Source organism: Sinocyclocheilus anshuiensis, unplaced genomic scaffold (genome assembly GCF_001515605.1).
Source record: "Sinocyclocheilus anshuiensis isolate Anshui unplaced genomic scaffold, SAMN03320099.WGS_v1.1 scaffold2090, whole genome shotgun sequence".
Lineage (NCBI taxonomy): Eukaryota > Metazoa > Chordata > Actinopteri > Cypriniformes > Cyprinidae > Sinocyclocheilus > Sinocyclocheilus anshuiensis.
The window spans coordinates 2,836-29,992 of NW_015560626.1; the positions used below are offsets into that span (position 1 = coordinate 2,836).

General features: G+C 36.4%; 2 protein-coding genes and 1 long non-coding RNA gene across 7 annotated transcripts; 1 reads left to right on the forward strand and 2 right to left on the reverse strand.

The window, feature by feature from the left end:
* Window positions 1–934: 934 nt before the first annotated feature.
* LOC107681996 (segment polarity protein dishevelled homolog DVL-1-like) lies at window positions 935–16,351 on the reverse strand. Its single transcript, XM_016478409.1, has 4 exons — window positions 15,917–16,351; window positions 3,776–3,845; window positions 1,640–1,761; window positions 935–1,021 (listed from the first exon to the last, which is right to left on the reverse strand). Exons 1-4 carry the CDS (start codon window positions 16,084–16,086, stop codon window positions 1,009–1,011), a joined length of 375 nt encoding a protein of 124 aa, XP_016333895.1. The 5' UTR covers window positions 16,087–16,351; the 3' UTR covers window positions 935–1,008.
* LOC107681997 (uncharacterized) lies at window positions 15,681–20,682 on the forward strand. Its single transcript, XR_001633325.1, has 3 exons — window positions 15,681–15,828; window positions 19,933–20,015; window positions 20,228–20,682. It is a non-coding gene; the product is annotated as an uncharacterized LOC107681997 (long non-coding RNA).
* On the reverse strand, window positions 18,155–26,559 carry LOC107681995 (matrix-remodeling-associated protein 8-like). 5 transcript variants are annotated; one of them, XM_016478404.1, is made up of 11 exons: window positions 26,386–26,559; window positions 25,888–25,976; window positions 24,672–24,698; window positions 24,264–24,566; window positions 24,061–24,162; window positions 22,396–22,887; window positions 19,898–20,077; window positions 19,766–19,796; window positions 19,554–19,624; window positions 19,114–19,191; window positions 18,155–19,015 (listed from the first exon to the last, which is right to left on the reverse strand). In XM_016478404.1, exons 2-11 carry the CDS (start codon window positions 25,901–25,903, stop codon window positions 18,990–18,992), a joined length of 1,326 nt encoding a protein of 441 aa, XP_016333890.1. In that variant the 5' UTR covers window positions 25,904–25,976; window positions 26,386–26,559; the 3' UTR covers window positions 18,155–18,989. The 5 variants fall into 5 exon arrangements, with proteins under 5 accessions (XP_016333890.1, XP_016333892.1, XP_016333891.1 ...); XM_016478406.1 differs by lacking the exon at window positions 25,888–25,976 and having other exon boundaries at window positions 19,919–20,077; XM_016478405.1 differs by lacking the exon at window positions 25,888–25,976 and having other exon boundaries at window positions 19,766–19,811; window positions 19,919–20,077.
* Between the last annotated feature and the right edge of the window lie 598 nt (window positions 26,560–27,157).

The following is a 27,157-nucleotide window of genomic DNA, read 5'->3' on the forward strand; positions in this document are numbered from 1 at the left end:
TATATATATATATACACACACAAAAAGAGATATAAAGAAACAGTGAGTCGATTTAATAAAATCATTAGAACAAATTGGTCCAAGAAAGATTCGTTCATGAATCCGACATGACTATCGCTAAAACAAATATTGATGTTACGAAAGCTATAACTGGTATTTGCCCAAGAATATGAATTATTATGTGGGCAGCTGTGTATGAGTGGAGGAAGGCATTGACTGGTTAAAGACCTAACCACATGAATGCTGGCAAATCAAACAAACACATTGAACTTTGCGAGGCAAACATGTGTTCTATTAGAATGCAGCTCAAGAGACAGGCACTGGAATTGGACTGTGATTCACACATGTGGCTCCCGGAAGGACAAGAATTATATTTTTCCCTCCAGCTGGATAACAGACATCTGCTACTGCTGTGATTGTGGTCAGGAACTCAGAACAAATCAAATCAAATCAGTGGTTTTGTAATGCTTGTCAAAAGTGTGTGTGTGTGTCAACTCATACAATGACTTGAATACACTTCCTCTATGTTGAATGTTTCAGAATTGTTTGTTTGTAGGCCTTAAAAGGTGTAATAAAAAGACCAATTAATAGGCTGAAAACACAGTGATATCCATAATTCATTATATTTCATTTAAAACAGCTAACCCTAACCCTAACAATAGTTTACCTTGAAAGAAAAAATACAGTTCGAAAGTTTGGAGTTTGTAAGATTTTTAAAAATGTTTTCTTTTTCATGTGGAGAGCACAAGTCTCTTATGTTGCTCTCTTATGGACAAATGAAGATTATATATATATATATATACAGCGGTGTACAAAATTATTATTTCACCAGCTAAAAAATGGTTTTAATTCAGTTATTTCTATCTTTTGCTGTAGTGTGTCAGTAGGAAATATTAGTTTACATTTCCAAACATTTATTTTGCCATTAATTGTAACAATCAAGTGAGGTTTTTGTTTGCACAAGGAGTCTGACAAAAGCCAGTGCGCCACACAGAGATCTCATCATCATCATCCAGTCTGTCTGGAATGACATGAAGAAACAGAACAAACTGAGACAGACTAAATCCAGAAGAACTGTGGCAATGTCTCCAAGATGCTTCAAGAGACCTACCTGCAAAGCTACAGTACTGTTAAAAGTTTTAGGCACGTGTGTAAAAATGCTGTAAAATGAGGATGCTGTCAACAATAATGTCATAAATAGATTTTCTGTATCAATTAACTTCAATTAACTAAATAAATAAAAAAACATTTGGTGTGACTATCCTTTGCGTTTAAAGCAGCTTTTGCCCTAGGTGCACTTGCTCATAGTTTTGAAGGTAGTTTTGAAGGTATGTCTCTTGAAGCATCTTGGAGACGTTGTATTAATCATACTGACCCCACACTTTTGAACGATAGTGTATGTTTGAAAACTTTTAAGATGTGTACATGGGTCTCTTGCATATTCAAAGGGTTATATAAAATACATGAAAACAACATCAAGAACTTGACTCTCCGACTTAAATTTATACATTACATTATCTTTATTTGTCATACATCCAGTTATAATGGGTAAGTGTCCTTCACTAACTTCACTGGTTTACTACGGGCCTAAAAAGTGAGTAATAAATGTCAGACAAATTATTTGCATGGCATTACTCACTGGAAAGAGGGGGGTCTGGAATCTCCAATCCCTCCAGTTCGCTCCAAGGGCGGTGGCAGCTCTTTGTGGCTCTCTGTGCACTGAGATCCCCCATCCGAGTGTGTGCCTTCAGCCAACACCAACTACAGCCACACACACACACATACAATTACCCACAAAGGCTTCAGGAAGAAACTCTCCAGACTAACTACTAGCCCTGCATAAATAAGTAGACCAGCAGAAGGAAGAGAAGAGAGTGTATTTGTTTGAGCAGACGGAGGAGTGTGAAACTTGGACCCTTTAAGGCAAGTCAGTTCACTTGGCAGGCTTCTCGATAAAAGCCCTGGGATGCTATTTCAACATATTTCAAATCAGCAATAAAATATGACCACAATGGTGTAATTATTGATGCATACTTTGCTCAAATCACACAAAAAATCTGGTTGGTCCAGTTAAATTCCATGCAATAGAATAGCAAATATTTCTATGAGCAGTCCGACTCCTCCACCTCATTCTATCAGAGACAAAAAAGGGGCCTTATGATGTGGTTAAGTGCTTTCACGATCCAAATAATGGGCGGTAGATGCGGATACCTGAGGATATAACTCTAAACACTGTTGTTCATATTCTCTGCACAAACCAATGATAAAACCTTGAAGTAAGGCAGAAATTGAATGCACTATGTTAAAGCAGTGATCATGTTATGGTATACTGAAGGTCTCCGTGTTTGGACAGCAGGCAGTGAAGCACATATTTTAAGTGCAGCCCAGCTCAATGTCATGTATCTCAGCATGTCTGTGCAGCTCTCTGCAGCTGGAGGCTCGCTGGAGTCCACTAACCTGTATTTTGCACCTCACATCAACTCTACACAGCACTATGGGTATAACACCTGCTTGTAGGAGTGTAGATGTGTATTTTAGAGGCAATTATCAGATTAATTATTATGCTTTGCTTTTGCTGCCACTATCATGTGTAAATATTTAAACAGTCCTGTATTTGTATGAAGTTTACTCGTACAAATTAGGTCACAGAGTTTAATTCAGATTGCCGTCCATTTTACTTCTGTAATGTGACATGAAACAGGACATATTCAACGACAAAAATGTCAGAGCGGACTTGATTTTATCCATCGGGTAGTGATTAGATCTTGAAAAGTGGTTTATACTGTAATTGTTAAATAATTACAAGGCTTTCGTGTCATCACACAAAACGGACAGTTTCAGAGGCAGAGCAGGTTTAACATTTTAATCAAAGATTATAAGTATAAACATCATTTGTATAAACAACATGCACTGTTTACAATTAAACCAGGAGTGTGTATTAAGAATGCTGGTTTTCTGGTTTTAACTGGTTTAAGATGGTCTCCCAGCCTAACCAAGCTGGTTGGCCAACTGAAAAATGCCTGAATGTTTTTAATTCACTAAAAAGAGCTGGTTCATAAGAGTCATTTGTTCGGGAACTGGACTACACTGGTCGTGCTGTATTGGTTTATTCACTTAAAAGAAATAGTCCATTAGAGTCACTTGTTCAGGAATCGGACTACACTGGTCGCGCTGTATTTGTTTGATTCACTAAAATAAACCAGTTCATAAGAGACATTCGTTCAATAAACAGAACATTATTTGCGCTTTATTGGTTTATTCACTAAAAAGAACTACTTCACAAGAGTCACTTGTTCAGGAATCGGACTACACTGGTCGTGATGTATTTGTTTGATTCACTAAAATGAACCAGTTCATAAGAGACACTCGTTCAATAATCATTTTACATTAGTTGTGCTTTATTGGTTTATTCACTAAAAAGAACTAGTACACAAGAGTCACTTGTTCGTAATCGGACTACACTGGTAGCTCTGCATTTGTTTTACTAAAAAGAGGTGGTTCATCATAATTGTCATTTGTTCAGGAATCAGACTACACTGGTCCCATTCTATTTCTCTGATTCACTAAAAAGAACCGGTTCATAAGAATCATTCATTCAGGAATTTATTATCTGTGTTTGTTCCTCTAAAACTAGCCAACAGACTGGCCTGAGAGACCATCAAATAAGCTTAGGCTGTTTTAAGCTGGGGGTTTTTCAGCAGGGTTGATAGTCTGATATTTCATAATGTCACAATCTGTCCAATACAGAGAGGAGGGCACCATCTGTCTCGCTTACCCAAGACACCACTCTGCCGTTGAAGCAGGGCAGCTTGGCGTTATCATCAGAGATTTCTTCTTTGACGACTCTGCAGGAAAGAACACAAACTGTTAGGGACTCTGTGAGACCAGCACCCAGGATTGCACACCAGTGTTCCCATCTATTTGCAAAAGCTGAGGCATACTGAAAGCATGTCACGCTCAAACAGTGGAATTTTCCACTTAGCTCTCAACTGCTGGCTGCTCATGATGAGAATGCTGAACGCCCCTGTTGACCGACTACTCTGTTGAAAACTACTCCGTTTTACAACGGGCCTCATTAGTACCTCATGCACATTCCAGATTACCTACTAAAACTGCTGCTGCTGCACTGATACAGTGGCTTAGTATAAATGTAGATCTAATGTTTCTCTAAGTGTGTGAGCGTTTATGAGTATTGAGGGTCTGTACATATATACATTCAAGTGTGGGTACATTTAAATGTGTGAAAGGTACAGCAAGGGTGTCAGGGCACAGGAGGTTATTAATAGAGTGAGTGAGTGTGTTAGCAGGGTGTCCATCCCAGGCTGTAAATTTCCTACATAAATACTACACAGTTACCCTTTAACCCTCCCAGTCGAGGTTCACAGTCACGCACCTGCTGGTCTCCTGTCACTGTGCACAGGCCTAGTCCATACACACACATACAAACCACATGAGACTGGCAAAATCCCTTAAAGGGGTCATATGACGTTGCTAAAAAGAACATTATTTTGTGTATTTGGTGTAATGAAATGTGTTTATGCGGTTTAAGGTTCAAAAAACATTATTTTCCACATACTGCACATTATTGTTTCTCCTCTATGCCCCGCCTTTTCAAAACTCGCAGTTGAATCGTCAGTGGCAAATTCTTTAAATATGAAAATGTACTTGCTGTGAGTCAGCATTATTTGTCAGAACACCGGCATTGTAGGCTACTCTCCCAGGAAACAGTCCTCTAACCACTGATTTCTAGTTGTGTCCTCTTTTGGAAGACCAAACAAAGTAGTTTTGCTTTCACAACAAAACACAGTGTCTCCACGACATGGTGGTGGCGGCAGCAACAGTACTACAGCGAGAATCAAAGTTACGCCTTCTTTCTTTGAGTAAACATTAGGGCGGTGTTATGCAAATCTTCCCACACAGTGACGTAGTCTTAACGTTTATAAAGAATATCTCCTTGGGTTTGAGACTTTTGTCTTTGCAACTTTAGGGATCTTATCTATTCACGAACAGCTTGTAACACTCCAAAGAGAAAGGAAAACTTGAAATCGCATCATATGTCCATTCACAGCCTGACAAAACAGGGTTACTGGGGATGCACAATATATCTGTGACCGTACTGTTAACATCTGATCATTTAGATTTCAACTGATGGTATAACAAATCAGGAAAAAATGTAAGTGTCATTTTAAAAGGCTTTTTTTTTTTTTCTTACATATTACCTTATTTTACATATTTTCAGTGCTGCATAAATGCAATCTAATAACTGACCAAATAAAATTATTAAATAGAACATATTTGCATATGAACAAACACTAAAATTACACTGATTTCTCCCAAGCCAACAAGTATAACATATACAGTAACCACTTGCTGTTAAGTAAGTGAGTCTTAAATTGTGTGTTCACCAACCACTCTGACTTATATAATTGTCATTGATTCATTAAAAAGAATGGCTCTTAAGAGTCATTGCGAATCAGATTACACTGGCTATACGGTGTATTTCTGATTCACTAATTCAGAAGACTCTTTCTCAGGATTCAGACTACATTGGTTGCATTGTATTTATTTAAATCCCTAAAAAGAACCACTTTATAAGAGTCATATGTTTGGGAATCTATCTACACTGGCCATGCTGCATGTTGATGATTCACTAAAAAAGTACGATGGTACTACAATGGTTATGCTGCTTTTGTTTGATTTGCTAAAAAGAACCGGTTCATTAGATGAGTCAGGCTATACTGGTTGCTCTGTATTTATTTGATTCACTAAAAAGAACTGGTTCATGAGAGAAATTGTTTGGGAATCTAACTATACTGGTTGTGCTGTATGTTTCTGATTCACTTAAAAGAGATAGTTCTTAAAGAGACATTAGTTCAAGAATTGTTCTACACTGTGCTGTTTTTGTTTGATTCACAAAATAACAAAAAAATGAGCCATTTTGTTTATCAGTCATTTGTTTGGGAATCGGACAACACTGGTCAAGTTGGATATGAACCTGTATATTTCCTGTTCCCAACCTAGTTTTCAGAAAGATCCCAAAGCTTAGTACCTACAATCAAAAGTGACGGATCAACATGAATTCAAACATTTCTCAAATTCTTCAAATACGTCAACAATTGTCTCATAGAAGAAACGTCTGAGAAAGGTTACAAAGTTCACATCTAAGGTATGACAGTGTGCAACTGATGTCATAGATTATTAATGGAACAATGCCTTCAAGTAGTGTAACCACAGATCTTATTTTAATCATAAATCGAACACAGCCACTCTAAAAACCCATTAGAAGTTCCTGAGGGAACACATGGCTAATTAGCCCTCCAGGTTTGCCTACATCCAACCTGTTCTTTGCAGCATCCTCCTCTCTGCTTTTTGTCACTACTTCATCCATTAACTAATTTTTTAACAATTTTAAACCTTTGTTAACTTCTTGTGTTACTGTCTCTTTAAGATTAACTGCCTGTGTGGCAGAATTCCTCCAAATCCCCACTGGATTAAAGTATCTGCTAAATTAATAAATAAAAAATAGATGTAATATCACAAATCATATTTTGACCATATCAAAAATCAATATTGTGCAGTGCTAAAATGTGTTGACAGAACTTGAGAAATTCCAGCATCCTGTCGTAATTATAACGTCTTCCTCTCCACTCCTCCAGCACTTCCAGGTCACATAACCCACACAGCTGTGAGACCGAGGAGGTGAGTTGAGTGGGACTGAAGGATGATGATAACATGGGCTTGTTGGAAAAGTAACAAAACAAGGAGAGCTGCCGCAGTCTGTTCGAGTGCCCTGAGCCCAGCACAGGAAACCGGGGTGTAACTCTGTCATGGGTAGGAAGTGTTTGTGTCCTCTCAAGAGGTCTTTACAATATACAGCAACATACAGCGAGGAGTGTGGGGGTAGCCATAAGGATGTGTGGTTTGTCCAAACTCACGAGGTAACGCCTTTGGTTACACACTGGACTATAAATCTGTTCTTCTGGGTAATAATATCAGCTTTAAGCTTAAACATGTCTTGAAACTAGCTAACAAGCTTTCTTAAAGGGATAGTTCACCCAATGAAAGTTTTGTCGTCATTTACTCGTCGTTCCAACTTCTGTGTAACACAAAAGAAGATATTTTGAAAAATACTGCAATTGAAGTCAATGTGGTCCAATGTTGTTTGAACAACACGAGTAAACAACATTTTGGGTGAACTATCTGCATATACAAGCAAAACTATATTTGTCTGAGTGGTTCCAGCCTGTGCTAAACTCCCCAGCATGATGCTAGCGTGCTAAGGATGGTTGCCAAATTGTTGCTGTGTTACTAAGGTGTTCCAGTGCTGTTATTATTAACTACAACTAAAACTATTAGAAATATTTTCATTAACTTAAATAAAGCTTAAATAAAACATGATTAATAAAAGAAAAACTAACTTAAAAAAATAGAAATGCTGCCTTGGCAACTAACTAAAATACATTTAAAGAACAAATTGAAGTACTAAAACTGAAATAAATATAAAAAACTAAAAAGAAATATTTTAAAAAGCTTACATTAAAAAAATTAAAATAAAAAATGAAAACATAAAAATATTATTAAAGTGCCCCTATTATGGGTAATGAAAGGTTCATATTTTGGTTTTGGGAGTCCCCAACAACAGGTTGACATGCATGCAAGGTCAAAAAACACTTTCATTGTCTTATAATATGCATTTATTTTTTACCTTACTTGCTCAACGACTCCCAAACAATTCGCTCAATGGTTCATTTTTCCAAACCCCTGGTGTGACGCTAATCTGCGGTGATTGGTCCGATTGGTCTCATTTTCATTTCATCATGAGCCTGTAATGCCTGATAAAGCAGCGTTTGTGAGTGCAGTGCTGAATTGTGTACAGCGTTACCGGGGAAACAGCTATTTTTACTGCTCCAAAAGCGTCACCTAGTGGCAAAGAATGAATTTGCATTTTCATTCAGACCAACGCGAAAAGACCAACAAGTGGGCAGCCAATATGCTAATGTTTCATGTTGACGTCAACGGCTTGGGATTCATTTAAAAAACGACTCGTTTCAATGATTCAGAGTCGACTCTTTCTTTTGAGAGACAATAACTTTATACACGGTGCACTTTCAGATTTAAAACTTTGCAGGATGTTTTCATTCACTTAGCGCTGTGCATGAAAGGTAATTTTCAAAAATTCATAATAGGGTCACTTTAAGTTTAAATACTGCAATATAAAATAACACTGGTTTTATAATCTGCCAAGCAAAAAGCTTAAGTCAGATCACTTAGAAAATAAAAAGCATACTTCTCAACAAGCCCCACAATTTAATGTACAATTGATATTTGTAGCCCAAACAGCCTGAGTTTAATAATTAAGGTTAGTGAAAAGAGTAAATAGTGATGCAAGCACCACTGATGACATTCACATTGAGATCTAACAGATGAAAATCAATATATAACCATGCACATGCCCTTCTTCAGAAATCTATAGGGTTTTTTTGACTAGCAACCACATGCTCATGATATCATTTATCTACTTCAGGGATTTCCTGTGATGTGGGACCGTTCCATCTGTGAGCTGCGGCACAGCTCAGCATGATCCTATAACAAATAATGAGGGCCAAGAATTTAAAACTTTGCAGGATGTTTTCATTCACTTAGAGCTGTGCATGAAAGGTAATTTTCAAAAATTCATAATAGGGGCACTTTAAGTTTAAATACTGCAATATAAAATAACACTGGTTTTATAATCTGCCAAGCAAAAAGCTTAAGTCAGATCACTTAGAAAATAAAAAGCATACTTCTCAACAAGCCCCACAATTTAATGTACAATTGATATTTGTAGCCCAAACAGCCTGAGTTTAATAATTAAGGTTAGTGAAAAGAGTAAATAGTGATGCAAGCACCACTGATGACATTCACATTGAGATCTAACAGATGAAAATCAATATATAACCATGCACATGCCCTTCTTCAGAAATCTATAGGGTTTTTTTGACTAGCAACCACATGCTCATGATATCATTTATCTACTTCAGGGATTTCCTGTGATGTGGGACCGTTCCATCTGTGAGCTGCGGCACAGCTCAGCATGATCCTATAACAAATAATGAGGGCCAAGACGAGGGCCAATCCAGTCCGATTAATGCCTGATAATCAGTCAGTGAATGAGACCATGAGATTATTTCACTAAATGCATTTTATTTCACCTACAAGCTGTTAAGAAGAGCGAGGCACTTCCATATCACTTCCAGTCAAATGCCAACCACATCCCTCTGCGCAATACGCGACAGCAGCACTTTAAAAATTAAACACAACTGAAATCTTTCTGTGAAGTCAATGGGGGTCTAATAAAAAATACATCAACTTGGCCTGACACTGAGGAATTCACTACAGCGCAACCATTAGTTAAAACACAAGCGCTCTGTACGCAACATGTACTGAACAAAGGCTGCTTAAAAGCCAATGAAATCCATCTGGATCATTATTCCCAGTCTTCATTCATACGCTCCACTGATATCTTGTTAAACACATCAGATTTATTTAAGATTATGTTATCCAACAATGACACGCAGCAGAAGCAGTGAAATGGAGGTAACTGGAATGCATCGGCCCTCAGAGAGATGGTGTTTGGGTGTCTGCACTGCTGTCTATCCTCAAAGCCGATTTACAGGGGTATTAACAGACTGCGGTGGATAATATCAGAAGATATTATCAGAAGCAGCAGAATGTTGTTTATTATTACGGAGGACACACACAGTAGGGATCTATGGCAGTAATAGTGGGATTAGCGATGTTTATGTTGGACACTGTAGGGCTAGTTATGATGTTATAATAAGGGGTGTGTCTCTACGCTATCCCAGAGTTCATAGGTTCATCTCATTGCTGATCTGTAAATGTACATGTTAACTAACCCGCATTACAGAGGCCCATTTTTGTGCATTTGAGATCTCAAAAGACGTGTGCTGGTTGGATTTCTTCCTGCTTTATGAATGGTTGAAGAATGAACAATGCAAGGCTGTCTAAAAATAATGTTCGCCACATTTAGCTGCACACAAAATAAATCAACTCCCCCTGGGATGCATTTATGGTTCAGAAATGTGTCCAGATCCAAGCTGTGACTCATAGTTTTGTAGTCAGCATACTGAACCTCAAAGTAGGACTGCTTGGTTATGGCAAAAAATCATAATCATGATTATTTTGTTCAATATTGCAATCATGATTTTTTTAAACATGATTAGGAGACCTAAATCTTATGAGTACTCTATTTTTTCATAATAGCGATATATATCAAGTATATTTTGATGGACAAAAGATTGCTATAACAACACAATTTTATATACCAATGAAATTTCACAATTCTTGATACAATTTCGATACCACAGCAGAAAAATACTAGGCTAATTAATCTAAGTTTAAAAAAAATTCCTCAAAAATAAATTTTTGAAGAGAAGTAAATAGTCAGCAATAAAATAAAAACAAAGGAGAAAATTATAAACAATATAACAAATAAATAAAATAGAGAAATTATAAAAATGGGGAGGGGGGGAGCTTTAAGTTTGGGCTTTTAAGGAAGGTAGAAAGCACAATTTTAAATGAAATAATAATAATTGTTTTATCTTGATTTTATCTTGATTATTTCATAATCATTGGAAGCAAAAATCGAAATTGAAACTAAAACTGAATTAATCGCACAGCCCAACCTCGAAGTATATGTAAGCCCATAAGGCTAGGCCCAAGTTGCTACTTAGCACAACAAAGTAGCCAAGGACAACCTACCATAGCCAAGGAGAACCTGGCATTGAAGGTCAAGCTTTGTTTGTTCATGCAATCTACATCAAGGTCACCAGGGCCAACTGTGCACCCAGTGCTAGGTGTGACAGGAAAGCAATGCTGTTAGTAAACTATCCTATGTTAACAGGAAAAGCAAGTTTTTTGGAAGATCGTGCTAGAACACCAACATGTGTTGTGGTGCATATGTGAGTTTAAAAGGGTCTGATGAATGGCAGGTTAATAGCCTTGTAGGATTAAAGAGGCCTTCAAATTAAAATGTTGAGAAATAACCACATTTCCTACTGCAGAGGAGCATTCCTATCCTAGACATATCACTAAACATCTGTGCCTGCTGTGTGTCTTTTTTCAGATTAAATAAGACAGTCATCTCTGAACATAAATAATGCAGAGACTCCTTAGAAGTTAACATGGGAAGCCTAGATCAAATGTATCTATTTATCCATCCATGACATTACATAGCAGATATTACAGCCGAACACTGTCACTTTACCGTCACTGTGAATTACCATTCACAAATCACATTACAGAGACAGCGATAACAAAAGAGAGAAACAATATTGTTGGAAACATTTGCAGAATTTTTTCAGATTTTGATTCTTTGATGAATGATAAAAACACTAACAGTCAACAATGTTGTTGTGAAGTTGTGGAAGGTGTGAAAACTAATATAGTTATCGTTATAGCTATAGTTATCATTCTTGGTCTTGAACAGGAGTCCTTCAGTCAGTTCAATTAACTTGTGAGGAAAATAATTTAAAAGAAACTAAAAACTTCCAATGCCACCCAAAATTGATTATGTGGTATTTGCTTAAGTACCAAAAAATGAATGGCTTGTAATTATTCACTGCTATTCTTATTGCTATTATAATGTAATATGTACAACAGACACGGTTTCTGTTAAGGAACATAATTTCTTGCAGAATAAACTTATTATTGTGCTACAGCTTCAGTATTGTTAGAATATTGCCCATTCAAAACACTAGGTGACCTATTATTAATGACTATGAACACTTCTCAAATTTGACTCGATTTCAAAATGAACAATGTCTAACAATCACAGAAAAATAGAAAGCTGAAAGGACAGCTGCTCGTTTTATCTGACAGTCTGTTTGCCATTTGGAAATATTAGGCAACTGATCCATTCATGTTGGGTGACACTGACAAATTAGAAAGTGACAGTTCTGCCTGACAGCTGCTGGTTCACAGTCATTCAATTCCCCTCAACTAACCTCAGTCTATTGCTGGTCATTTTGAAGTGACAGAAAATGACTGAAAATCTGCTATACTAATGAGTCTGCTGTCTGAACAAATTAGGACCTGTGAGATGTTCAGTGGAGTTAAAAATTATGTTTGATGTTTTCTTCTGGTCAACACTGGTCAGTGCATCTGACCCATCAGTCTAACATGGAAGTAATTCTGATCAATTTCAATTAACGTAATTGAGAGTGCTGTAGTTTTAGAGTTATAAAAGGTGCTGTCACTTTCAAAGAGCAGGCTGACTTTATCATGTTCAGATTTTCTATTACGATGCCTCTGAAGGCCTGGCTTTAACTTCAAAAGCTTCAAATCGAGGGAAACCAGAGCACAAGTCACTGTCAAATGGAGTTACAACACAAGACACTGTATTAGGAAACAACCATGATATATTTGTACCATGTGGCAACTGAAGCATGCCACTGGAGTTGACAGAATTAGCTCTGTTGCAGTGCATGTGTGGTGCTGTGGCAAGCCATTTAACATTTTTCATTAAAATTAACTAGTACTTATTATGCTACTAGTAATTATTTTAAGTAATCAAACAGTGACTGGTATCTTTCTCAATTTTACTAATAACTACTAGTACCTACTTCATTTGTGTAATTGTGTAATTCAACCTATTCAATTAGGGTGCTTTCACACCTGGCCCGTTGTTTCGGAACCTGGCACGTCCCCCCCCCCCTTAGCTCGGTTCGTTTGGGCATATGTTGTTTTTTTTTAGCTTTGTTGTTTTGCTAATACTTCAAAATGAACCTGTGAATGTTTGTGGGTGAGCACATCTTCGCCATTCAAAATCAATGAGAGAACAGTTTACTCGCGCATGGCTTGTATTAACAAATTTGGTCCATTTAGAAACTTTGCCGTGTGAAAGCAAACTGTACCAAGAATGAAAAGCAACATTGTAATAATTTTTAATCTCTGTTTCGGAACAAAGCAATCGATCTACAGGTGTGAAAGCACCCTTAGTCACCAGGGTCCGGTTGCATAAAGCACCTTAAGTGTAATTTTCCCTTAAGATCGCGGTTGTTGCTGAAAGTAACCCTTAAGTGTTACTTAAGGGTTTCTTTAAGACGTCATCTTAAGTGTTACACAAAAGTCTTCTACAAGTCATGATCGGCCGCTTTATATGTTAAACAGATTTTAATTTACGCATTTATTCACATATAAACCCTGATCAAATTACATACAGCACATAATTAGCTCAAACGTGAGTGCGTCACACTTGAGAGCAAATTTATATTCCATAATATTTGATTCCTGTATTATCCTACATGTTACCTGGAGATGACTTGAAAAACACACATAAACCATATATTGCTGCAATCGTGAGTTTATTGTGTTTACGTTTCTGCTTTTTATTCAGCTTATAAAATAGGCTACTTCTATAAATCCGGTTTGGACTTTCTGCGCGAGAGCGCCCTCCGGCTTCGAGTATGAATGAAACACACACTGCATGAGAGTTTAGCGCTTTAATTTAGCGGCAGCCATATCACCCTGTAGCCCAAGACTGGATACCCACTGAAGCTAAGCAGGGTTGAGCCTAGTCAGTACCTAGATGGGAGACCTCCTGGGAAAACTAGGTTGCTGCTGAAAGAGGTGCTAGGGAGGCCAGCAGGGGGTGCTCACCCTGTGGTCTGTGTGGGTCCTAGCGCCCCAGTATAGTGACGGGGACACTATACTGTCAACAAGCACCGTCCTTCGGATGAGACGTTAAACTGAGGTCCTATAGTGACGGGGACACTATACTGTCAACAAGCACCGTCCTTCGGATGAGACGTTAAATCGAGGTCCTGACTCTCTGTGGTCATTATAAATCCCAGGATGTCTTTCGAAAAGAGTAGGGGTGTGACCTCGGCATCCTGGCCAAATCTGCCCATTGGCCTCTGATCATCATGGCCTCCTAACCATCCCCATATCTGCTGATTGGCTTCATCACTCTGTCTCCTCTCCACCAATAAGCTGGTGTGTGGTGGGCGTTCTGGCGCACTATGGCTGCCGTCGCATCATCCAGGTGGATGCTGCACACTGGTGGTGGATGAGGAGATACCCCCTGACAATGAGTGCCTAGAAAAGCGCTATATAAATGTAATGAATTATTATTATTATTTAATGTTCACATCATTTTGGATACGAATAAAACGTCATGCATAGACTATCTTGTCTCTTTTCATTTAAATATATATTTATTCACACTAGAAAACCTCTACATAGACAGAAATGATGAGAGATCTTTATTTGTTGTCCAAAGATGAATAAAAGTCTTATGGGTTTGAACTGACATGAGGATGAGTAAATGATTTTTCAGAATTTTCAGTTTTGAGTGAATTATCAATTTGGGTTTCCGTCTCGTCTGGTCCTTTTCTTTCATATTTGGTTTTCTTTTTTGTTTTCCTTATCCATGTTATATTGTTTTCTGTGAAAACGTACACCGCTATCTGCATTAACAAATAACGTGACCATGGCAGCAGTCGATTTTTTAATGGAAAAACCTGGGTCGCTGTCGTGAAACACTTAACGGTTTCCCTTTGCTAAGGGAAGTACTTAAGGGATTATATGCAACACCCTTAATTAAGTCAATCCCTTAGGTAAGGGGAAATCACGCCTTAAGTCTCATACTTAAGGGAAAAATTTAAGGTGCTTTATGCAACCGGGCACAGTACTTTAGAGTTTCTTCAGGTTCAGTATGATTGCTACTAGTCACTTTATTGTGAATATCTTAATACTGAAGTAACTTCTATTGTTGCTGGTAAAAAGCGCAATAACATTTTTTTTTTTTTGGGGGGTAACGGAAAATATAAGTAAAAAAAAAAATATAGCAGTATGTACTGAAAAATCACTAGAGAGTGATGTAATAAATACTAGTAACTACTGGAATTAGTACTAGTCCAATAAATATCCAATTAAAATTAAACTTGAAATTGAAAGGATACTAGCCAGTACTGGATTACTTACTAGTAATTACGAAATGTAACAATGTAAAGACTAGTAGTTAGTAAGGCCTTCAAGTGCACCTGGGAAACACTTAGGCTACCCCTGAGTCAGGTAGAATAATAATTAATAATTGATTACTAATTTGAATCAGTACATTATAACAAAAACAATAGCTTAAAAGATGCAGGTTTTTGCGATCACATCATTTCAATCCAGTAAACTCCTGTCCAACAATATATAATATATAATAGATATAATATAGATACGTTTTTCAGCCATGTTTCAATTGACACGCCCCTTCCACGGTGAAAACTCGGCAAGTCGTTTAAAGGGGTCATATGATGCTTTTTTAAAGATCATTATTTTGTGTATTTGGTGTAACAGAATATGTTGACATGCTTTAATGTTCAAAAAACACATTATTTTTCAAATTCTCTCTCTCGCGCTCTCTCTCGCTCGCTCTCTCTCTCTCTTGCGCTCTCTCTCTCTCTCTCTCGCTCTCTCTTACGCTCTCTCGCGCTCTCTCGCGCTCTCTCTCTCTCTCTCTCTCTTGCACGCACACACACACGATGCGCAAAACTCCGCATTTGAACAGTCACTGAACTCTTGGTTATTCATGTGCTCTGAACTGGTCATTAGGATAATTTGATACTCGCGTCTTTCACTTTAAAGGAAAACATAAATGTTAAACCGGCTTGCCACATTGGTGGAGGGTTCTGAGTCGAGCACACGCACCGGCGCACTTTAGAACACGGGTTCAAATCAGGTGCCAGCAGCAACAATGTAACAATGTAGCAACGTCACAACAAACGAACAACCAAACGTTCTAAACGCTTTCCAGGTTTGACAGCGTCTATAAGGCATGTGAGTCGATCATGGGTGTGATCGTGTTTTTTTTTTTTTTTACTAAACCACACTACAATATAAGCAAATCATATTTCTCCATACTTACCCGAAATCCTGATCCATAGATTTGAAAAAGAATTTATAACTGTTGACCGGACGGTTGTTGAGGACATTTTTAAAATCCGCCAACGTGACTTTTTCCGGAGAAACCGTCAGTTTCACTAAATAAGGGGTTTCTTCTTCGTCGATATGGTATATAATTTTGGTCTCCGCCATGAGTAGGCTTATATGGGTAGGACAATCATTGACAGAAGAAGGAGCAAGGGTTGCAGCAGCGCGATTACAAATATATTTGTAGACTATAACTCGTCAAGTGTCATATATGCGCTATAAGGCGACATTGCTGGTTGCCGGTTTCACGTAGGCAAACAAAAATCCTGGTCTTGGACGGAGCGAGCGGTTCCAGACATAATCGGAGTTTGCGCGTCTCTATCACGGCGTCAATGTTTCTCTCTGATCGCCAGTAAAACAGGAAGGGACGGTTCACATCCCTATGAGCTGGAGTTCAGGATATTTTACCATTACAGGTTTCTCGTAGAGGTAGGCTGCCCTCTAGCGGTAGACACAGCCCGCGACAGTCACTCGACTGAACTGCTGTGGCTCCTCCGCTAAGCCAACTCTGTTAAAAACTGTCCTTCATGTCCTTGCAAGATAAACCTTTGCAAATTTTAAGGGGTTTTATGTATTTAAGCCTGTTTATTTATTAAGGGGTTTAAAACATTAGATTTCAAAAGATTGCATTTAAAAAATATATTAAAAAAAATAAAATACTCGCAAACTTAAAAACATGGCATACAATTGTTGTCTGTAAATTGACAAATCAGAGAACTACTGTCATTGATGTTATAGATTTCCATATCACAGATATGGATACACAAATTTAATTTTATTATTTGTTTGTTTGTTTAGAACAAAACAAAGTATACAAACGAGAATATATAATCAAACATGTCAGAGATATATAGAAAAATATACAGAACTATGCAATTGGATGTACAACATTTGTACAAATTAAACAGTTGCATTCTTTGTATTGCTTTCAGGGTTTTACTTTTAGATATTGTTTCCAAATATCTTTTTAATGTCAGTTTTTAAACGGTTTAAACATATACATTTTTCCATTCCATTTGCCTTTATGAATATAATAACAAGGAATTATAATAATTAAATCAAACACATTAGATTTGTCTCACAATCCAGCGAGGAACACATCTAACCTTAGAACATTCCTTATAACATTTATTAAATAAATTACTCTTTTTTTTTTTTTTTACAAATAACATTAACTTTTATATTTAATTGTATTGTTATATTGCAACATTCTACAAATCAGTTTTTCAATACTGTATTTGAATAGAACATACATGAATGAAAAATACTAAATGTTTAACTATTATAAACATTTCATAAATTTATAGATAGATAGATAGATAGATAGATAGATAGATGTTCTGAAGTTGTGCAAGCAAGCATGAGCACCAGGTACAGACATTTTGTGTTATAATATATTTTCTAACAGCAGGGGGCAGCTCTGTTCTTCTCTATACTTCCTGTATTCCTTAGTTATTTGAAAATTGTTTAGGAAACACGTACAGGCCTACCAAAAGTAACACAAACTTCAGGCCCCAATCAGAGTCAATTAAACTCAGTGCTCACATTCTACATTTCACACTCTGCCTCACTGCACACGACAATTAAAGTGAGCTTCCTTTATTTATTAAACTTATTGGAGTGGGTTCCACTGGCTCGTGGATTTAGTGGTCAATCAAAACAACTTTTTGCAAAGGACATGATTTTTCTTTGCTCAGTTTGTACTTAAAGTACCAATTTGTCTCTTGAAATGCCCTGCTCAACATTTACAGTAAATAACTGAGTTGGATGAACTTGTGAGTTTAATGAACTTCCTAATGCAGTCAAATGATTTATTGCTCCACATTTCCAGGTTACAGCAAACATTTTGGCCAATGGCATAAAATACTGGATTTCTAGATTATTGGTATTAGAAATAATTTTGTATTTTTATTTTACATGTTACATAAGTTACATAACTTGTTGTAAAACAAAATGTTTTACTACAAAATGTACAAAACATAGCTTGTTTTAAATATTGCACACCGGCACAGCTATAGTTCCCCATTCCTGTGGGACGTATGATATCAATTAAGACACTGCGATCAGAATCTGGTAACAATGGGGCGCAACATTTGTAGACAACATTTGTAAAGAATGTAGACAATAGAGCTACAATGCCTTACATATGGAAAGAATGAATCTTAAGAATGAATGAAATATTTCAGAATCAACTTTATTATGTTTGTACATTGGTCCTCTATACCAACATGATCATTTATTGCCATTTTAAACATAAAAGTACACTCCAGATCAAATAAAAACTACTGCATAAATGCTTTATAACGTATGTAAATGAACATCACTGACCAAGGAAATTGCTGAAAAACTGATGATGGAAAAAGATAAATGGGACTTGCTCATATCGCAAAAGCAAATAAGCTACAACTGTACCATCTACATAATGCTGTAAAACAAATACTGTAAAAAGACAATGGACCAAAGAAGTCCGGGTCAACAGGGCTCAAAATTATACGAGAAGTAACATATAGATACACATACATCAGAATAACAAAAACAGCACATTTAATTGCCTTTGAGGTTCACTTGTGTACCATCTTTTACTATTTAGACCTGAAGCCACAGCCATTTGTTTGCTTCCTGAGTTTTATATGAAATTTCCATTCAGATTCAGACATTTACAGTGGTTTCTACCACACAGAATTTGAGCTATTTCACTTTTTAAATGTAGAAATTTAACACAGAAGAGTACCAAATGCTGAATTCAGCAAATTGCTCTCCCACATTTTACATATGTTTAACTTGAATTCGATAGATTACCGTTACGGTACACTGTGATTATGATAAGAAAAACATATCAATTAAATTGACTTACCAATATCAACAGAATTTGAGTATTATAAGATCATGTAAGCAGTAATTATGCTGCAGAAAGACAGTAATTCCATTCCTTTTCTCAATGTAAATGTAAAGTCCTTGAATCCCTTCTCATTCAGCACGCTCTGGACCAGCCAGCAGCTCACTATGAATCACTTCCATGACATTCTCTCCATTTCTTCAGATGAGAGAGAGGAAGACAGAGGAAGAGTGTGTAAATACATCACAATGCATCTGGTTGTCCGGAACGAGATTAACTAATTGAGACCACATTACCTCCATTTAGATCAATAACTTTTGGAGAGGGATAGTTGTTTGCCGCTGCCCTTTCTTTCATTATGTTGTTCTTGTAGTCTAAATAAAAATACAAGGATTTCTTCAATATATGCTGATATAAATATGAAAAATTATGGTAAATCACCATCTATTAATATACATCAGATGAGAGATATTCAGCAAAAAAAAATATATATTTCACTGAAAATTCCTTGCTAAAAAACAATAAACAACCAATTAAAAAAAAACAATCCTGTGGTAATTTAAACCAAGAGTCTTGTTCTTGTGAATACTGGAGGAAATAAAAATTGATTCTTTAGACTTTCCAGAGCACTAGTTACAGCATCTACAATCTTTTCTGGTTATTTTCATAAAGTCTTGATTTTTAAATGACCTACTTCAGGTTTAAGAGAAATCATGGAAAATGTGGTTGCACTTACCCAGTCGCAAGTCCTCCTGATTGTAGGGTTGCAGTTCTGTGGCATCGAGCTCAATGGATGTCCTCCGACCCCTGCCAAGTAAAGCAAAAGTTATGCTTTTTATGTATTAGCGAGTGTAAAATGATTATTGCGGACTCAAAAACACTGAATAAGATACTGTGAAGCTGAATTGACAAAACTGGAGAACTTTATCAGTCCATTTAAATCCTTACCGTTCAGACCATCGAACCTCAAACTCGGGCCCTGAAACAGATAGGCCTATAATATGAAATGTCAAAAGACAGTTCAGTAAGATTCAAGCCTATAATCTCAAAGGTACTAATTATATATTTAAATGTGTTCACCAATCATCCACATGATCCTACTTTTTTTTCTGCAGTGCCTCGTGGTCATAATGATGCCAATGAGCATTAACAGAAGCAGCAGGAAGATTGCCAGGATGTAGCCCACTTGGTGCAAGAGGTGAGTTTGATTCTCAGGCAGAATTACATTGAGGACGTGGGGCGCTTCGACCATGTTTGTATCTGCAAAGAAAACATGAGAAGACCAGATGAATGAGAACTCCTAAATATCTGATTTTAAAACATTTAACTACTTTATGCTGTACTAAAAGGCAGGCAAGAAAGAAAGCCGAAAAGCCCTGATTACTAGTTTGTTTTTCCCATTTCACCCAGGCCTGGCAGGCGAGAGGGGAGAGGGACAAGGTTTCATGTCAGAATGGCCAAAACAGGCGTAATGAGTTCCAGACCTGATGTCATGCCGCAGCAATGGAGAAAAAAACACAAACCACAAGAACGGGAAGCGATAGTGCAGGCGGAGAGAAATACCACCACTTCATGGTCAGTCTGTCTGGAGACATTTTCTACTTATTTAGTGCCCCACAATAACAGGGAGAATTTAGATTTAATCTGCTAAATCTTCAGGGATCGCATGTCAGTAGTGTTTATACGACCAAATAAACCAAACAAACTCACTGAATGCTGCTGTTTGTGTGTTTTACAGTATTGTAAATCTTGTTCTTGGCTTAACAACACAAAAAATGACTTCTTCATCCTAAAACTAACAGACATTATGATTACTTTATGAGTCATTATGTCTCATCATTGCAATGAACCATGAAGAATCAAATGAGTTGCACATGGTAAGTGTTCATATTTGTATAATACTGAAGTGTTTAACATTTAACAACGCAAATTGTATTGGAATACAACACATATAAAAATTGTGTGTATTATTTATAATGCAATTTTTGTTTGTTGTTTAGAGGACAGCCAGAGAGAAAAAAAGAGGGAAGAATTAACTCATCCAAGTTAAATTGTTGAATGTGCATTAATCTCTAGATAGTGTTAAAATTTTAACAAGAAGGTTAAAAAAATATATTATTTAATATCCTTTAAAAAATAGCAATATATTCATTTTGAAAACATTTTAACTATTTACAATTTTAAAATAAATATTATGTAAATATATTAAATTAAAAAAATGAAAAATTAATAAATAAAAAAAATGATTAAAATTAAATATATTTATAAATATTTTTGTTTTCTTCCCATTTAAAAATTACAAGGTCACATTCAGACAATGCACTAAATTTATAGTATAGCTGACTGACACCACTTCTAGTAGAGTGGGGCAAAATGTTTACAGACATGTGAGGATGTGAATCTAACACAGACCATTCCCGCTTTGAGCTTTCATGTTACAGCGGGCCAGATGTTGTACAGATGTGGCTTTTCATGTCAAAAACCAGCCCATTGCCAATGCAAGATGGGGAATATTGTCTGAGCAATGATGGTAAAATCTGCAAACCCCTGAAGAAAGCAAGACGTTGCTGTGACCTTTTCTGGGGCTGTTATAGTTTATAAAGTGAGCTCAGCCATTGCTAAGCAGGGGAAATATGAAGCACTCTTCCAATAAAACCTCCCCCACCTCCTTTATGACCTATTCACTACATTTCTGTTGAAAACATTCACTCGTACAAACTCATCTTTACAAGTGTTTTGTAACACAGAGACGGCAATGACAAAGCCAAAATGACTGGAGTGAGTCAATCTGAACAAAGGCAAAAGACAAAGGCATTTTAGACAGCTCAAAAAAGAAAAACCAAAGAGAGAGATGGAAAGAATACTGTAAAATTCCCACTGCATAATGGAGAAGACAGAGCAGAAAAGTAAACAGAGAGAAAAAGGCAGGAAGTAAATGTAGTTCTCAGACAACATTCCTCCCACAAACCCAAATACACATGTAAAAGGAGGAGCAAAGGAGCTGATTAGGAAAACACAGAAATATATGTTTAAAAGCTAGGAAAAAGAAAAGTGCACTGTTTTGCAAAAAAATATGCATGTCTGTCATGCAACAAAAAAGGAAAAGATGCAGATTTTTTTGAAGAATCATTTGACAGATCCTGCCATAAAACTTCTGGTCATAAAGACTACAAAGAAAAAAGCATCATAAAAGTGATGCCCCCCCCCAAAAAATGTTTTATTATTAATTATTTATTCACTGATAATCACCTCAAAAGTCAAAAGAGGCTTTTAAAAACGTTTTAAAAACCAAATGGTATTGGTTCAAAGCTATCTTGTGACTTTCAATAAATTTGGAATGTAATACATACCGTTGTATGGACCACTTTTATGGTGATTTTATTGGATCTTGACATTCCTTTGTCACTTTAAGAACAACAGCTCATTAAAGTTATTCAAAAACTAATGAATTCAAATTACACCATACAGGACTGGAACCAAATTAGAGTAAATAATGACAGAATTTTGCTATTTTCTTCTAAAAAATCAACAATGCAACAAATAAAAGACCTAAATCACATTAAAAAAGATTCTCTTACTTGGGTCATCAGCAGGTGGGACAGGATAAGAAGAATGAGTTTTTGGTGCATCAGTAGAGGCACGCGTTGGAGGCAAAGGCTGGACAGAAGGGCCGACGATCATCCTAAAGATACGTCTTTCATGTAGGCCACAGTAGTGATGGTGAAGATGGCAGGAATACAGGCCTTTATCAGAGGGCTGAATGTTGTGGACGCTCAGGGAGAAATCCCCCATGGAGAAGGCATCGTTTGAGATGTTCATCTTATTCCGGAGGAAGAGCGGCCCATATTGCTGATTCTCTCCAGAGGCGTACATATCGATGAGGCGGTCTGCTCGGTCACGGGTGACCCCAGGTGCCTGCCAGTCCCAGCGGACCACCTGCTGCTGGCCCTCGTCCCTCTGACTGTCTGTCCACAATTGCCTGCGGTTCACACAGGGAAGCACCACACTCTTCCCCACCAGAACCACAAAAATGGATTTATCACCATCCCAGACACGTTTTTCCTTTCGAGCTGCAGAGATTGACATTTTTTAAAATAATAATAATAATGTTTAATTCATATAGTGTTAAATTAAGCATATTATTAAAAAAGATTACATTTGAAAATCATAATTTTTTATGCTCAACTTGGTTGGATTATAAGCACAGAAATGACACACTTCAGTTTAACATAAACATGCCTACAACTATGGAAGCCTGGAAGTACAGAAGCTCATTAACAAGTACAAAAAAAAAAGTGAAATAAAGCCACATTGTGAGATAAAGAGTCACATTGTTAGACATAAAGACACTATGTGAGATAACAAGTCACAATTATGAGAAAAAAAGTCATATTGCCAGATAAAATATTCATAATTGTGAGATATAAAGTTATTTTGTGAAATATAAAGACAAATTGCATGATAAAATGTAAAAATTGTGAGATATAAAGTCATACTGTGCGATAAAAAGTACTATTGCAAAATAAAAAGTCATAATAGAAATAGAAATAGAAAATCATTTTGTGAAATAAAAAGGCACATTCCAAGATATAAAGTCACAGTTTTTAGATATAAAGTCAGTGACTGAGAATTTATTTATTTATTTATTCACTTTTTAACACCATGCCAGCATCAAGGCTATTTTCATGCCAATCTCTGAATAAATTATACAAGGTATACAATTAACAAAAGGTTATAAAAGACATTTCAGATCTACACTAGACAAAAATTCTAAAATACATTCAGGTGATAGATTTTGAAATAAATCAGTTAAACACACCTCTGAATAAAACCGTTGTCTATTTACATTAAAAACAGTACAATCCAATAAAATATGCTTCACAGTCATTTTAGTTTGGCAAGTAAGGCATGATGGTGGTTCTTCACCTTTTAATAAATATCCAAGTGTAAATCTTGTATGACCTAAAATATACCTTGTAAAAACAACTTGGTCATAGCTAGATTTAAAATTAGTAAAAAAAAAAAATTTGTTTAAATCTTACACTAGGATTTGTTTCATATAGCATATTTTGTCATGACTGAGAAATAAACATTCTCAAATGCGTAAAATAAAGTCACAGTTGTGAAATGTATAGTTGCAATCACTTTTTTTTCTAATATTTAATTCTGAGGTGGAAAAAGGCTTCCTTTCTTGTGTTTTTCAGTTTTTAAACAAACAATAGATGTGAAGCTTATTCTCTTACGTGATTTAGTGACGTTGAGCTGGATTTGAATGGACTGGTGGACCTTGCAATAGTGGTGATGTAGGTTGCAGGTATAGATACCTTTATCATTCACGTCCACATCTGCGGAAACAAAACAGCAACAGAAGAATGGCAGGTATTAAATATCACGAGAAAAAGAATCAAAAGAGTGACATGGACATGGTCTAAAAGGATGAACCTACTATTAATAACTAGTGAGAAATTTCCATCGCTGAAGGCGTCTTTTGAAATAGTAATTCGGCCCCTGTTATAGTCATTGTACAAGCGCTCTCTTCCCCCTGAGAATATATCTAAAATGCGCTCCACAGTGTAATCGGGTTGGTTCCGGATCAGGTCCCAGTGCACGACGCGCTGACGGTCCCGCAGGCGATCCTGTCTCCAAACCATCCGCTGGTTATGACACGGCAGTAGAACATCAGACCCGGCTGGAACAGTAATGTTCCTTGCCTCCACAACCACACTTGGCATGCTGTTTTGGGCCCAGGCTAAAAGACATGCACATACATTACATTATATATTAATCTGAGTTTATGCAGTATGAAAAAACATTGGGAAACTGTGACCAAACAACTGTTTTGTTGCTCACTCACCACATGGTAAGATCAAGGCAGTCCAGACTGAAATGAGAACAAGAACACATGCCTTAGAATTACTGAAGGTGTAAGTCACACTTAATGACATAATCTGAATATGTAAATTTGGCATCTGCCCTGTAGATGTTTCAAACACCGAACTCCGCCCCAAATCACTGTTTGCATCAGTCAGTGTTTATATTGTAAATGCAGACACATTAAAACAGTTCAGAACTGCATAAGACTTATTACTAAATACTACATTTGCTGCTATGCCAACACAAAGAGAAACAGCACAGAGGATCCATTCATTCCCTCTCAGCAGTCAGACCTGTAATCCAGAAGATAAATACTGACTTTCTGAAGGCCTCAGTCTCCACAACCATCACGAAAACTACAGCAAATGTCATCTAATCAGAAAAAAAATCTATCTATGGTTACGAAATAGAAATGGTCAAGGTCACAGTACATGGACAGTCAACTACCACCATCCAACACCAGATGTGTAATCATGTGAGGAATGCAAGGGGTGAATTTGTGATTTGCTTGTTCATTTGTTTCTTGTCTAAACAAGAAGATTTGATCATCATTAAACATTGACGTGTCTTACCACATTAAACTAAATCTATAAAATGAAATAAAATTTATATACTAATGAATTCATTTAAAAAAATAAAAAATAAAAACAGAATGCAAGACAAGCAAAAAATGACTGTCTGCCTCTGTAATTCAATTAAATATATTGAGGTCAAGAAAACAAAACAGGTGACCTGTTCAAAACAAGTCAATGACATATTTTTTGTTATAATGCAAAGAAAGAAAGAAAGAAAGAAACATTTAAATGCTAAAAATCCCATTAAAAGCAAAGTAAAAACTAACTTGTATGAACGAAAGAGAGATTATGTTTAGGAGGGTAGTGTTTTATAAGAGCCTAAAAACTGAGCTGGAAAGCAAAGTATGGCCACAAAGAAAAAAAATTCAAAACCCCAAACCCTGTAATTGTCTTTACACGCATGACAGTGTTTAAACAAGAATACTATTAAACATTGACGTGTCTTTCCACACAAAAGACTACTATTAAAAAAAAATTTGAATGCAAGGAGAGCAAAAATAACTTTTTGTTTTTCCCCATCTGTAATGCAACTTGATTTATATTCTCAGACCAGGTTTTACACTCTTTTAACAGAAATAAAAGAGAACTCATGAAGAAAACATTGCTAAATTCCCGACAAACCTGAGAAGTAGCACATGTGGAGGAAAACACATCGTTTACTACTGCTGATGTTGCAGAATGAAGACGGTGACTCACTGACTCGTTCATAACTAATAAACAGAACTGACTTTAGTTAGAGGAAGCCATGATTTAGTGAAGCACAACAACACACACTCTTTAAATCAGACAAAGCTGCACAATTTAAAGAGACACGAAGGGGGGAGAAGCAGGTTAACAGAAAGAGAAAAACAAAGCAGCTGGAAAGACGTTTAATCTAAACCGTTCTGCCAAATATATAGACAAATTAGCATATATTTTTGACACAGAAAACTGAAAAACAAAGGGAAGGAGAGTTGGCAGGACGCCAGCACCAGACTTACTAAAGACAAAATTTAATGCACAATTCCATATTTACTTTGAAGGATGCAACACAGTGTTGTGTAGGTAAAAAAATTTCAAAGCAGTTAAAATAACATTAAATAAGTATGGGAATTCGTGAAAAATTATTTGGCTACTTACTGTATGGCACAAGAAACATGTCCGAAAAGTGGTGAAGATATTTGTTATTTCTGGCGCGCGATGAAAATGTTTTTCAAAGGACTGTCACCTCACCTCAGAAGTTTCGTCGACCAGCGACAGAAAACAAAATCTTTGCCGTCTGCTAGTCTGGACCACTAACATGCTCCTCCTCCAGAATCATGAAATACTAAACTCTCTCACATTACCTGCAAATATTTCATAATTTATACCGGGTTTCAATAGCAACACAGGATCATATCTACATAATAAAAACGTATTCGGGTATATATATGGGTGATTCTTAGACTATGGGCACTTTTATGTTCTTTGGTCATATTTATAAAAATACATATAATTTTGGACAAATTCTTCTTTCTTAGTCAAACTAACAATAAAACCAGCTTAAAAACTTTTTACTACCTTTCTATTATGATTTTTTCATACTTTTCAACCTCCTTATAGGTGTCAAAATCACTGTTTTCTCCTTGTCGCACACCCAGACTTTTAAACTTCAACAATGAAAATACAGTTTAAAAATATGACTTATCTGGTAACTATTAATGTACCTGAATTAAGCACTAGTAAAATAATTAAAATACATAATTAGGGCAGTTAATTTATCTCATTGACAAATGTATAATTATTGCACATTGTGGAAAAACTGGTAAAACTAGTTACAAAAATAATCTTAGACAATTCTTGAGTGGCATAAGTTATTCTATTTTTAAATAACAGCTGTATATACATATAAACGCTATCGCGTATCAATGAA

What these genes read in the sequence shown, in the direction of transcription:
- LOC107681996 (XM_016478409.1), bottom strand. Translation starts at nt 16,086, where the DNA reads ATGGCGGAGACCAAAATTATATACCATATCGACGAAGAAGAAACCCCT. An exon ending in TCTATGGATCAGGATTTCGG is followed by an intron (nt 3,846 to 15,916) that starts GTAAGTATGGAG and finishes TCTTTCCTGCAG; the next exon opens with AGTCGTCAAAGAAGAAATCT. An exon ending in ACGGCAGAGTGGTGTCTTGG is followed by an intron (nt 1,762 to 3,775) that starts GTAAGCGAGACA and finishes GTGTGGCTGTAG; the next exon opens with TTGGTGTTGGCTGAAGGCAC.
- LOC107681995 (XM_016478402.1), bottom strand. An exon ending in GCTCAACGTCACTAAATCAC is followed by an intron (nt 22,888 to 24,060) that starts GTAAGAGAATAA and finishes CAATCTCTGCAG; the next exon opens with CTCGAAAGGAAAAACGTGTC. An exon ending in TAGGATCATGTGGATGATTG is followed by an intron (nt 19,797 to 19,897) that starts GTGAACACATTT and finishes TATCTGTTTCAG; the next exon opens with GGCCCGAGTTTGAGGTTCGA.